Raw genomic sequence first — 13,961 nt, 5'->3', positions numbered from 1 at the left:
TGTGCTACCGAAAAGTAGGTCTTATACAGTCTTTTTAACTATTTTTTTTTTTGTACCCATTAACCATCCCCACCTACTCCCAGCCCTCGACTACCCTTCCTGGCCTCTGGTAACCAGTCTTCTACCCTCTATTTGACAGAAATTTTAAAGAAAAGGTTTCACTTTGAAATCCTGAAGAACACGAAAGATTCTTTTACCATCTCACAAATATGCTTAGAATGACCACTGTTTATGGGAAATAAATTTAAGACATAAGTATGGTTGAAACAAGGGTCAGCATGGACCCAAACTTCAAGTTCCCTGAAATAATATCCAAAAGCTGAGATCATAACATGAAACACAGCAAACAACAGGTTTTTTACTTAATTTCACAAGAGATTAGTTGATTTTCTACCAATTCAGACATGATGCCAGATCTCTGAAAGCAGAGGGGTGATACCCTGGAAACTGGGAGGCAACCATCACACGGCGAGAAGTCATTTATCAAACAGGTGAAAGGCCAGAAGGGAAGAAGAGAATTCTAAAGCATTTCCATTTCCACAGCTTAGCTACTATGTACTAGTCAAATGCAGTTCTGTGAAGGTTACTCCAAGAAAAAGCACTGATAAGGACGAATGAATTCAGAGAACTTCAGGAATTTTCTCAACAAAGAGGCCAACATTCAGGAGTGATATTATAATGGCTCTATTAAAGGGATAATAGTTATGCTCACATGAAGTCTAAATCTAGCCAGCCACCTAATTCTATGAATTTGTGCCACGTCTTTGACAAACTGCCAATTTCAAGAATGGGTTCAGTCACAATCTGAATGACGCCAGAGGGCAGTTTACCTGGCCTCACTTGATGTTTCCATTTCTTCTGAGTAACAGGTGGAAACTACTTTTCCTATTAAGTACTCAATTTTAAAAGATCTTACCTGAATTTGGCAGCTCAACTTCTACAGCAAAGGTAACCACTTCCTCTTCCAAGATGTCGACAATCTTTATGGAGCAGTACTGCTCCATTAACAGTGGTTTAGTAGCTTTGATACAATCATTGCTCCAATTCCCTTCTGCTGGGATAACATTGGCTACAAAGCACTTTATGGCCTGAAAATTTTTATGCAGGTTACTTACAAAAATTGCCATTTAAAAATGATTTTTTCTAATTATTTGTATACAAAAGAATGTATCTCATGCTGAAAACTTATCACAAATCTTCAAGTACTAATCAGACAGACAATTTTATGTATAATTATTATTAGCCTCTAGTACTGTATTCATAATGCTTACTTTTGGTACTTGAAACTTAAGAACTTCATGAAAGAATAATTATCCTTCAAGTATACATAAATTAAGACCACTTTCAGATACTATAATAAATACAGAAATGATTATTTTGAAGAGCAAATTGAAAAGATGTGCCTAAAAATGTTAGTTTCTCACCTTGGGCAGTACTTAAATAAGGTCAAGATAGCCAATGAGTGTTCATTTACATAGTACAGGTACAATAACACAGAACTAACACTGTGCCCATCAAAACGTTGAAAACAGCTCCTTTGGGACACTATTAAATATCTAGAAAGGAAAAGAGACTCACACAAGGAGGAAACAAGTCAATGTTCCTGTTGAGGTGGTAAATTCTGTTTAATGGAATTATTTCTTCGTTTCCATAATCGACATATAAGACATGTGCCTTCTTTTGCTGCACATCAACGTTTTGTATGATCACTCTGTTCCAGGTCTGAAAGTGAAATATAAACAGCATTTCACAATCTTAGATTTTAAAAACCCTCAATCGATCTATAGAACATGCAAAAAGCCAACTTAATTTTCTAAGAATCTTGCTAAGAAATCCCTAAAATTGTCTACTTAGGACACGTTATTAATAATATACACAACTATTCCAAAGCTATTTCTATCCCATGAGACTATCACACACTAATGCCTCAGCTACCCAAATAAAACACAAGCTCTAAGACTAGCCAGCCATTCGGCTACAAGCAGCAATTCAGGAACCCGTAAACAGAGTTGGAGAGGGGTAAGACAGGGAAGAAGCAAGCTGAACAGGGCATGGGATACTGAAGAGGATCAGAGTGATCAGAGGCTGGTTTTAAGCCTTGCCATGCATCATTAAAAGCTCTGGTGTTCAGTTCATACTACCAAAGTTAGCTCAAATGTTTTCAATAATTCATTTCATTACAGGTTACCTGATCAACAGTGTACTTGGCAATACAAACTTCCCCCTTAACAGGAATATAGTCTTTTTCATGCATATTTGCATATGTTTCTTTTAAGCTGGCAGAGAGTTGGTTCATGTATTCTAAAACTTCTGAAGAATATAACTGCACATAGAAGTCCCCTGGGTGTTTGAATTCGGTAACTGTACCCTTTCAAAGGAGGGAAAAAAAAAAAAAAAAAAAAAAAGAGGAATAATTCCTAAGGCACAAAAGGAAACATCAATTTCTTAAAGCTTTGTAACTAAAATACAAACAGCATCATAGACAGTTTTTGCAATGTTTATTAGTTTAATCAGATATGTTTTGCAGCTACCGCATGAACTCAAGTAGGAAACAAGAGAATAAATACAGTTCTCTGGATCTCTGTCTATGGAGATTGAAGAACAAATACCTTTATTTCCATGGTTTTCTTGAGTTGTAGACTTCTCAAATCAGACAACATTATTCTCTCAGCCCAAATGGCTATTTCCTTAGTAACTCCAAGTGGACAGTCACTCTGGTTTGAAAAATACCACAGAAGCGAGTTACTTAAAAGCACGTTTCAATGATTCTATGGCCACTACACACCGGAACCACAACCACAATATCCTGACTCTTCAGCTTGAATAAAAGAACACAGAAATAGGGAAGGCCTCCAAGAGTCACTAAAACCCACTGTCCACAGGCAGTGTGCACAGCACTGGGGATAACCCAAGAATAAGGCCATGCGGGTGAAGAGAAGGTTGACTTTATTTTTAAAAAATGAAAGTGGTGGTGGTGGAGGTTACTATTTTAAATCTGCACTTGTTAATGCTTTCTGTAGGAATGAACACTTGAAGTCACCTTTTTTAAAGTAGATGCTAGAAGCAGCTAAAGAAAGCTAAAAATTATTCATAAATATGAGTTGGACGTGACAGATGTTTTTCAGATTACAAATAATTCAGCCCATGTTGTTGTCTAAATGAGGAACTGCTATCAGAAAGCCTCCTTAGATAACTAGGCCCTATTAGAGTACAGCACATAAAGCTAAAACCTGTGCCCGCAGAGGCTAAAGGGACTCTTTAATCCACATGATTTTACGCTGAGATACTACCACATCCTTTTAGAAAAAAAGATGAAGTAATTTTCAAAAACCCCTGATCGTATCACTATGGTGTACATATTTAAATAGGAAACTTACTTTTAAATATTGACAAAATGCAGAAATAAGCCCAAACTATTTATCTCACATCCTCTTAATTCAATAAAGAGGAGTCATTCAGAATTTAAAGACAAAGTATACCATACCTTATTATTTACCTCCACATCCTTTGTTTCAATAGATGATTTATTATCTTCAAGTTTGTGGAAACTGCAATAAAGCAACAGATTACAATATTTATACTGTAGAGGCAATTAACATAGGTGCTATCAATCACAATTATGGTAAATTCTCAACGAACAAAATCCTGAAAGAGCAAAACAGCTTCTTCCAGAATCACAGTGGTAAAGTCAAACTCCCCACTGCTGGCTACACAGTGGTCCACACCCTGCGTGTGCATAGGTGTGCTTCTTCCAAAAGCCACCTAATGAGACAGAGACTGAGAGTGAGAGTGAGAGAATATCTTCAAGCCTCAGTTTTCTTATCTGTAAAATGGGGATAATTCCCGGCTGGGTGTGGCGGCTCATGCCTGTAATCCCAGCACTCTGGGCGGCTGAGGTGGGTGGATCACCAGGTCAGGAGATCGAGACCATCCTGGCTAACATGGCGAAACCCCTTCTCTACTAAAAATACAAAAAATTAGCCAGACGTGGTGGCGGGTGCCTGTAGTCCCAGCTACTCGGGAGGCTGAGGCAGGAGAATGGCGTGAACCCAGGAGGCTGAGCTTGCAGTGAGCCGACATCGCACCACTGCACTACAGCCTGGGCGAGAGAGCAAGACTCTGTCTCAAAAAAAAAAAAAACCAAAAAAAAAAAACACAGAGATAATTCCCTACATTACTTACACAGAATTTTGAGGTCATATGTGAAACTGTTTTGTAAACTGGTAAATGCCATGTAAGTACAATTTATATACTTACAAATAAAAACGCAACTCAAGAGGCATGTAAGAGTTCCAAACTTACTAAGATCCAGGAAAGTACATGATTAAAGTAAGGCATTCTAAAGCTCTAAACATTAAAGAAAAACTCTTTGAAGGTTATAAATCTTCACATGTACTACCCAGTAAAATAATACACATGAAAATTAAGTTCATAGAGCTTTTCACTTCAGATTTGTACACTTTTGTTATAGAGCTTAATAAAAAGTAACTTCTACTTGGTTGTGGTCTGCTGAATTATTGGATGCTTATTGTACCAGAAAAAGACCTTATGCACAATCTATAATGAATAAAAAGACCATAAATCCTTACTTTGGCTGAACAGGCTTGCACACGATGCTGTGTGCAGACCAGTCTCTTCTCTGACATGCTGTGGAGCAATAGTAGGTCTGCTTGCACTGAGAGCACCTCAGCGATCCTAGAGAACACCACCCACAAAATAGTTCAGATGAAGATCAAGACATTCTCAAGGTCCACACTTGATCAAATATTCTATTAACCATGGCAAGAAGACTATCTGAAGAGAATTGTGCTATTTAGGATTAGGTATTCAGATTATACTTTTAAACTCTCAGAATACAGAGAAAAAGGACCTACAAAGATTTTAAAAAGGGAGATCAGACTGGGACACATAACTGAGTTTCCTAAAAATAGACCTCCGAATACATGTTATAAAAGCAGCAAGCGGCCAGGTGCAGTGGCTCACGCCTGTAATCCCAGCACTTTGGGAGGCCGAGGCAGGCAGATCACTTGAGGTCAGGAGTTCGAGATCAGAATGACCAACATGGTGAAACCCCGTCTCTACTGAAAATACAAAAATTAGCCGGGCACGGTGGCAGGCACCTGTAATCCCAGCTATTCGGGAGGCTGAGGCAGGAGAACCTCTCGAACCCAGGAGGCAGAGGTTGCAGTGAGCTGAGATTATACCACTGTACTCCAGCCTGGGTGGTGACAGAGCGAGACTCTAGTCTTTTAAAAAAAAAAAAAGCAGCAAGCAATGCTGCAAAATGTGCCATGGCTCACGCCTGTAATCCCAGTACTTTGGCAACCAAGGTGGGGGGATCACTTGAAGTCAGGAGTTTGAGACCAGCCTGGCCAACAATGGTGAAATACCATCTCTACAAAAATAAAAAAAATAAGCCAGGTGTGGTGGTGCACATCTGTACTTGGGAGGCTGAGGCAGGAGAATCACTTGAACTCAGGAGGCAGAGGTTACAGTGAGGCAAGATCAAGCAAAGTAAACAAAACTTTCCTGTAGTGAAAACAGACTTGTACCAGTGACTGAAATGGCTGCGTATCATGAAAAAACCAACAAAAAACAACGAGAATCGTATCTAGAAAAACCCAGGGAGATTCTGAAATAAAGGATTTTAAAAAAAAATTCTATCAGTGTTCATGCTAAAGAAACAGGTTATCTCAAAAACAAAAACAACAACAAAACACCCCACAACAAAGAAGTAACCACCAACCCAGTCTGGCCTCAAATGCTTCCACCCTAAAAGAAACTTAAAAAAAAAAGTTACATATCCGAATAGCCAGTAATAAACAGAAAAAACTGCTCAAGATCACTGATCACGAGAGCACTGCAAATTTAACTCTAAACTGGTAAATGCCAAGCAAGTAAGACTTATATATTGAAAAATTAGAACTCAAGAGGCATATGACAATTCCAACTTATCCACAAAAAGGGCTATAAAAACACAAACACCAAACATGGACGAGGATGTGGAACAACCAGAACTCCCTCCCAGGGGGAACAGAAAATGGGACAATACCATGGAAATGGTTTGGTAGCTTCTTATACAGTTAAACATACACCCACCCTTTGACTCAGCCATTCTGTGTCTACCTGTGCACCCACAATAAATGAAAACGTTATGTCCACACAAACACTTGTACAAAAATGTTTAGAGAGCTCTATTCCTAACAGGCAAAAGCTGGACCCAGCCAAAACGTTCATCAATAGGAGAACAGTTCAACCATGGTATAACCATACAATGATACTATTCAGCAATAAACAAAAAATAATCGTGCGTGGAACAGCATGGATTAACCTCAAAAGTATTATTGTATATGAAACAACCTTGATACTAAAGAGTCCATGCTGTGTGATTCCACTTATGTGAAATTCTATGACAGGCAAAATTAATTCATGATTAGAAAACCAATGGTTGCTTCTCAGAAGTAGGGACCGGGATGGGACATGAGAAAACTTCCTGAGGAGACAGAAACATCCTATATTATGACAAGGATTTAAGTCTGTACATTTCAATGCATGTGAGCTTCCCCTAAAAAAACTGAGGAAAACGTCCACTGAGGAAGCAGGAAGAATGGGAAGGGATGGGTGAAGAGGAACGGCAGGATGCTGACGGTGGCTGAGGCTGAGATGGGTGTGTGGCATGGGGACACTGCTCTAACTACACTTAATGTTTATCATCTGCCACAATAAAAATGATTTTCAAATATGTAGAAGAATTCAGACACCTAAGAACAATATGCTTACCAAACAGGCCACATCGATGACAAGTTGTGGAACGAAGAGGAGGTCCTAAGGAGGTGAAGAGCCCTGGATTATTTATGGACAAGGAATTCTCGACCAACTTGTTTAGTTTTTTTGATTTTGCAGGACGTACATTATTTCCGGGCTTCTATTAAGAATAGAGAAGAGCAATGTTAGAATTTGGCAATAACTTTTCCATTTAAATACTAGATTTGGGACTAGATAAGATCAAGTAGATGTACTTTTCCTTATTCCTTCTATTAAGGTAAACTAAAACCCTGAACTTATATATAAAACTAACATAAGGTGACTCTGAAAGTGGGAGAGGAGGAGGTGGGCTGACTGGCAACCTGGAGACCCAAAGAGCGACATGGCAGTAAGGTATCTGGGTTTTCTTTTTGCCTCATATATACCAGACTGGGTGCTGGAGAAGCCAGCAACCCAGAAACACCAGAAGGCAGAGATGACAAAAACTCCAACAAGAAAAGCTGTACTCCCGAGCTGGGTGTGGTGGCGGGCACCTGCAGTCCCGGCTACTTCCGAGGCTGAGGCGGGAGGAACACTGGAGCCCAGGAGCTCAAGGCTGTAGCAAGCTACGATAGTGCCTGTGAATGGCCACTGCACTCCAGCCTGCCCAACATAGTGAGACCCTCATCATTAAAAAAAAAAAAAATTTAGAAACCTGCTCTGTCTAGCCAAAGGATTAGAAAAAAAGGCAGACCAGAAAGACAGAAAACTTAACATTAACTGCTCTACTCCAAACACCATAGACAAAACTGTGGCCCCACTCCCACCCACAGATGGAGAGTGTGGGGCCAAGATTTCCACCCTCACAAGGCTACAGTGAGGTGCCCCAACCTGCTCACAAGTATGGTATCAGAGAAGGCCAACAGAATAGGGTGCCAGCACTTCATCCCTGAAGTGGAAGGATGACATCCCTGCCTATGGAGACCATATGGCAAACCTGGATTTCCACCTGGCAGCAATGAGGTGCCCCCATCCCCACCAACGTGGTGTCAGAAAAGGCCTAGTGGAGAGTCTGGACTTTCCACCACAATTCAATACAAACTAATCCCTCCTAACACCCTCTCTTTCAGTCGGCCCTCTCTCCATGCGTGTCACTAGAGACCAAATGGGGAGCTGTAATGAGGTACTCACCACTGTCAGCCAGAAAGCAATCAGTTGAGGCTTCCTGTGAAGCTGGAACTCCCATCCTCACCCAAAAGAAAGAGCTCCCCAGTTGAATATCAGAGGCTGAGTAGGGAACCTGGACATATACCCCTAACCTGGCAGTAACAAACCAGCAGCCAGAGCAGCGTCGGAGGAAGCCAGCTAAGACAGGAAGTTTAAATAAGATAGAGGCTGGGTGTGGTAAGTCACGCCTGTAATCCCAGCACTTTGGGAGGATGAGGTGTGCAGATGATTTCAGATCAGGCCATGAGTTCGAGATCAGCCTGGCCAATACGGCGAAACCCCATTGCTACTAAAAATACAAAAATCAGACAGGCATGGTGGCACATGCCCATAATCCCAGCTACTCAGGAAGCTGAGGCACGATGATCGCTTGAACCCAGGAAGTGGAGGTTGCAGTGAGCTGAGATCACGTCACTGTACTCCAGCCTGGGCAACAGAGCGAGATTCTGAATCAAAAAAAAAAAAAAAAAAAAAAAAGTCTCATAATACCCAAGATATCCCAGTTTCAATAGAATTCAATAGACAATAACTCACTGCACCAAGAATCAGGAAGATCACAAATGAATGCCGGAAAAAAAAAAAAAATCAAGCACCCAACATCAACATGACAAAAACATTCATTTATCTATAAAGATTTTAAAGCAGTCATCAATACGTTAACAAGCAATTACAAATAGGCTTGAAACAAATGAATACGGAGTCTCCCTAAAGAAATAAAAGATATAAAGAACCAAATGGGTATTTTAAAACTGAAAAGTATAACCAAAATAAAAAACACAATAGCAGGCTCACTAGCATAACGGAGGGAAAAGAGGTAACAATCAGTGAACTTGAAGACAGAACCACAGAAACGCCTGATCTGAACAACAGAATGAAAATGAATTAATAAATGAATAGTCTCGGGGACCTGTGGGACTATAACAAAAGATCTAGCATTTGTGTCTTCAGAAAGGAGAGAGAAGGTAGGGTTGAGAAGTACTCAAAAAATGACTGCTGAGGCCGGGCACGGTGGCGCACACCTGTAATCCCAGCACTTTGGGAGGCTGAGGCTGGTGGGATCATCTGACGTCAGGAGTTCAAGACCAGCCCGGCCAACATGGCGAAACCCCATCTCTTCTAAAAATACAAAAATTAGCTGGGTGTGGTGGAGGGCATCTGTAATCCCAGCTACTTGGGAGGCTGAGACAGGAGAATCGTTTGAACCCAGGAAGTGGAGGTTGCAGTGAGCTGAGATCACGCCACTGCACTCCAGCCTGGGCGACAAGAGTCAAACTCTGTTTCCAAAAAAAAAAAAAAAAAAAAAGACTGCCAGAAACTTCCAAATTTGGCAGAAGATATAAATTTACTAATTTAAGAGGCTGAGTGAGCCCCAGAGTAAACTGAGACTAAACACCAAGACACATCTTAAAATTCTGAAAATTAAAAGCTTGAAAGAAGAGGAAAAGAATCCCTTACCTGTATGGGGGAGGGAGGATTTTTAAAATTCATTCTATTAAGGTAAACTAAAACCCTGAACTTCTATATAAAACAAACATAAGGTGACGCTGAAAGTAGGAAAGGAGGAGGTGGGCTGGCTAGGAACCTGGAGACCCAAAGAGCAACATGGCAGTAAGGCGTCTTTAAAAAGACAGATTTCTCATTAGAGACCGTGGAGGCCAGAAGAAAGTGACAAAACATTTTTCAAGTTCTGAAAGAAAACTTATCTGAGAAACTTATCCAAGGAAAATATCCTTTAGGAATGAATGGGAAATCAAGACTTTTCAGATGAAAGAAAATTAAGAGAATTTGTTACCAGCAGCTTTATCCTAAAAGAATGGCCTAAGGAAGTTCTCTAAAGAGAAAAGAAATGATAAAGGCAGGAACACTGAAATAGAGAAGAAAAACACAACAGGCCAGGCTCAGTGGCTCATGCCTGTAATCCCAGCACTTTGTGAGTCCGAGGTGGGAGGACTGAGCTCAGGAGTTCGAGACCCGATAAACAAAACATATTAATAAGTACAATAGACTTTCTCCTGTTGAGTGTTCTAAATTATGTTTGAGAGTTTGAGCAAAAATGATAAACCGTCTGAAGGAGTTGTAAATCTATGAGATAGAATATGTAAGACATAAACGGGTGAAGGTAAAGAAATGCACGGAGAGGTTAAGGTGTCTGCACTATACTCAGATTGGTAAAATGGTAACTGTCATAAGTTGCGTATACATGATGTAGTATGCAGAGCAACCACTGGAAAAGGTATACAGAGACACACTTGAAAACACCAGATAAAAATCAAAATTACAGAAAGTATTCAAGTAACCCACAAGGCGGCAGGAAAAATAAACAGAACAGAAAACAAAACAAATGGCATAAACTCTCAAGTATCAATTACATCAAATGTAAATTATCTAAGTATACCAACTGAAAGACAGACTGTCCTAGTGAATTAAAAAACCTTACCCAAATATATGGTGTCTATAAGAAACTCATTTTATGTGTAACAATATAGACCAAAAGTAAAAAGATGGAAAAATATGTAAATGTTAAGAAAAATGAGTGACTGTATTAATATCAGATAAAACAGATTACAGGGAAAGAAAAGTACCAAAGAGAGGGACATTATAATGACAACGAGTCAACCCAACAAGACACGGCAATCCTAAATATGCATGAACCACAGCTGCAAAATATAAAGCCTAACTGAATTGAAAATAAACAACCCAGGATTATAGAGGCTTTAATACCTTCTCAACAATTGACATAATGAGATATAAAATCAGCAAGAGGATAGAACACAACATCACCAACCAACAGGAGCTATTAGATATTTATAGATCGTCTGACCCAACAGACAAGGCACATTCTTTTCAAGTGCCGAGAGAATGTATACCAAGACCACATCCTGAGCCATAAAACAAACCTCAACAAACTTAAAAGAACTGATGTGATTCAGAAGCTGTTCTCTGACCACAATAGACTCAAACCAGTAATCAGCAGCAGAAAAAATACTAATAATCTTCAAACACCCAGAAACTAAAGCACACTTCTAAATAATATGAGTTAAAGATGAAGTTTCGAGATAAATAAAAGATACACTGGGGCTGGGCAGGGCAACTCAAGCCTGTAATCCCAGTGCTTTGGGAAGCCAAGGTGGGAGGATCACTTGAAGCCAGGAGTTTAAGATCAGCCTAGCAACATAGCAAGACCCCCATCTCTACAGAAAAAAAAAAAAAAAAAAAATAGCCAGGTGTGGTGCCATACACCTGTAGTCCCAATTACTCCAGGAGGCTCAGCAGGTGGGATTGCTTGAGTCCAGGAGTACAAGGCTGTAGTGAGCTATGATTGTGCCACTACACTCCAGCCTGGACGACAGAGGGAGACCTTGTCTTAAAAAACCAACCAACCAACCACCAAAAAGACAAACAAAAAAAAACCCCAATCAATGACCAAAAAAATGCCCAAAAGCAGTAGAGACAGTAAACATAAAGAAGAAATTAATTTTAAAAATAGGAAAAAAATGAAACAAAGACCTATTTGGAAAGATCAATAAAACACAAACCTGTAGCGAGACAGACAATAAAGACAGACAGAAATTACCAATATCAGGAATAAAATAGGGAACATTACTACAGACACCACTAACACGAAAATACTGGGAACAGGCCGGGCGCGGTGGCTCAAGCCTGTAATCCCAGCACTTTGGGAGGCCGAGACGGGCGGATCACAAGGTCAGGAGATCGAGACCATCCTGGCTAACCCGGTGAAACCCCGTCTCTACTAAAAAATACAAAAAACTAGCCGGGCGAGGTGGCGAGCGCCTGTAGTCCCAGCTACTCGGGAGGCTGAGGCAGGAGAATGGCGTGAACCCGGGAGGCGGAGCTTGCAGTGAGCTGAGATCCGGCCACTGCACTCCAGCCTGGGCGGCAGAGCTAGAATCTGTCTCAAAAAAAAAAAAAAAAAAAAAAAAAAAAAGAAAATACTGGGAACACTTCCACATATAAATTTGACAGTGTAGACAAAATGAACAAATTCCTTAAAAAATGCAAACACAATATGAAACAATTTGAATAGACTTCAATTATAAATATTAAGGAAACTGAACCATACCTTTAAAACTCCCCCAAAAGAAATCTCCAGGTCCAGATGGTTTTCATTGGAGAATTCTACCAAATGTTTAAAGAATTAACACCAGTTCTATACAATTTCTCTTCCAGCAAACAGAAGAGGGGACACTTCCCAATTCACTTCATGAAACTAATATTACCTTGATACTCAAACCACACACAGACAGTATAAAAGAAAATTACAGACCAAAATCTCTCATGAAAACTTATGTAAAAATCCTTATTAAAATATTACCAGATAGAACTCAGCAATACATAAAAATAATTATACACCATGACCAAGCATAGTTCACTTCAGGAATGCAAGACTGGTTAACCACTCAAAATAACAATGTAATCTACCAAATTAATACACTAAAGGAAAAGAAGTCACTACCATATCAATCAATACAGAAAAAGCATTTGACAAAATTCAACACCTATTCATGATAAAAAGGATCAGAAAAGCAGGACTAGAGAAAACTTCATCAGCTTGATAAAGAATATCTACAAAAACCTACATCTAAACTTAATCGTAAAAGACTGAATGCTTTCTCCCTAAGATTAGAAACAAGGCAAGGTGTCCACTGTCACTGTGATTCAAACCTAGTGTAGAAAGTTCCTACAGTAAATGCAATAAAGCAAGAAAGGAAATCAAAGGCATATACACTGAAAAAGAAAACATAAAACTGTCCCTATTTGCAGATGACACGATTGGCTATGTAGAAAACTGCAAGGGATCTTAAAAGGACTTCAATGGCTGGGCCCAGTGGCTCACGCCTGTAATCCCAAGCACTTTGGGAGGCCAAGGCGGGTGGATCACCTGAGGTCAGGAGTTTGGGACCAGCCTGACCAACATGGTGAAATCCCGTCTCTACTAAAAAATACAAAAATTAGCCAAGTGTGGGGACGCATGCCTATAGTCGCAGCTACTTGGGAGGCTGAAGCAGGAGAATCGCTTGAACCAGGGAGGCAGAGGTTGCAGTGAGCCAAGATAGCAGCCCAGCAGTCCAGCCTGGGCAACGAGAGCAAAACTCCGTCTCAAAAAAAAAAAAAAAAAGAAAGAAAAAAAAGACTTCAGCAAGATCACAGAAGATAAACATACAAAACCAATCATATTTTCAGATAATGAACACGGGGACAGAAATACAACAGTATTTACAGTTACTCAAAAAAAATCAAATACTCAAGTGTAAATCTAGCAAAACATGCACAGGACCTGTAAGCTAAAAACTACAAAACAAAAATAAATCAGAGATCTACATAAAAGGAGAAACACTATGTTCATGGATTGGAAGATTCAACACAGCAAAAATGTCAATAATTCCCCAACTGATATATAGGTTTAATGCAATTCACATGACAATCCCAGCAATATTTTTTGTAGAGATGAGATTATTCTAAACTGCATGTTGGAAGGCAAAGGAATTAGAATAGTTAAAAAAATTTTTAAGAAGATAAATAAAGTGAAAGGAACCACTTTTCCCAATTTCAAAATTTACTACACAGCTCCAGGAATCAAGACTGTGTGGTACTGGAAAGACAAGACACATAGTATACAGAAAATAAATAACTTCAACTAGACCAACACAAATATGTCCAACTGAATTTTGGCAAATGTGTGAAAGCAATTCAGTGAAGAAAATTTTCAACAGATGGCACTGGAGCAATTGAACATCCACAGGCAAAAATAAATCTCTCAAGTTTCTTAACTTAAAATCTTAAAATTAACTGAAAATGGATCAAAACTTAAATGTAAGAAGTGAAACTATTCAGTGGCTCACGCCTGTAATCCCAGCACTTTGGGAGGCCGAGGCAGGCGGATCATGAGGTCAGGAGATCGACACCATCCTGGCTAACACAGTGAAACCCTGTCTCTACTAAAAATACAAAAAAAAAAATTAGCCAGG

At 39.7% G+C, this 13,961-nt stretch overlaps 1 protein-coding gene across 3 annotated transcripts in view; it reads right to left on the bottom strand.

Annotated features, from left to right (window-relative positions):
- Positions 1-13,961, bottom strand: part of TDRD1 (tudor domain containing 1) — a 53,233-nt gene that overhangs the window by 26,134 nt on the left and 13,138 nt on the right. For all 3 annotated transcript variants that reach the window (XM_025397017.1, XM_025397019.1, XM_025397018.1), the window contains exons 4-10: positions 6,781-6,925; positions 4,590-4,695; positions 3,485-3,548; positions 2,610-2,714; positions 2,189-2,368; positions 1,579-1,722; positions 917-1,088 (exon numbers count right to left, since the gene is read on the bottom strand). In XM_025397017.1, the coding sequence (XP_025252802.1) occupies positions 917-1,088; positions 1,579-1,722; positions 2,189-2,368; positions 2,610-2,714; positions 3,485-3,548; positions 4,590-4,695; positions 6,781-6,925 (916 nt within the window). The remainder of the gene's footprint in view (positions 1-916; positions 1,089-1,578; positions 1,723-2,188; positions 2,369-2,609; positions 2,715-3,484; positions 3,549-4,589; positions 4,696-6,780; positions 6,926-13,961) is intronic.

The sequence above is a fragment of the Theropithecus gelada genome, chromosome 9 (assembly GCF_003255815.1).
Source record: "Theropithecus gelada isolate Dixy chromosome 9, Tgel_1.0, whole genome shotgun sequence".
NCBI lineage: Eukaryota > Metazoa > Chordata > Mammalia > Primates > Cercopithecidae > Theropithecus > Theropithecus gelada.
This window is presented reverse-complemented; position numbering and strand designations above follow the sequence as displayed.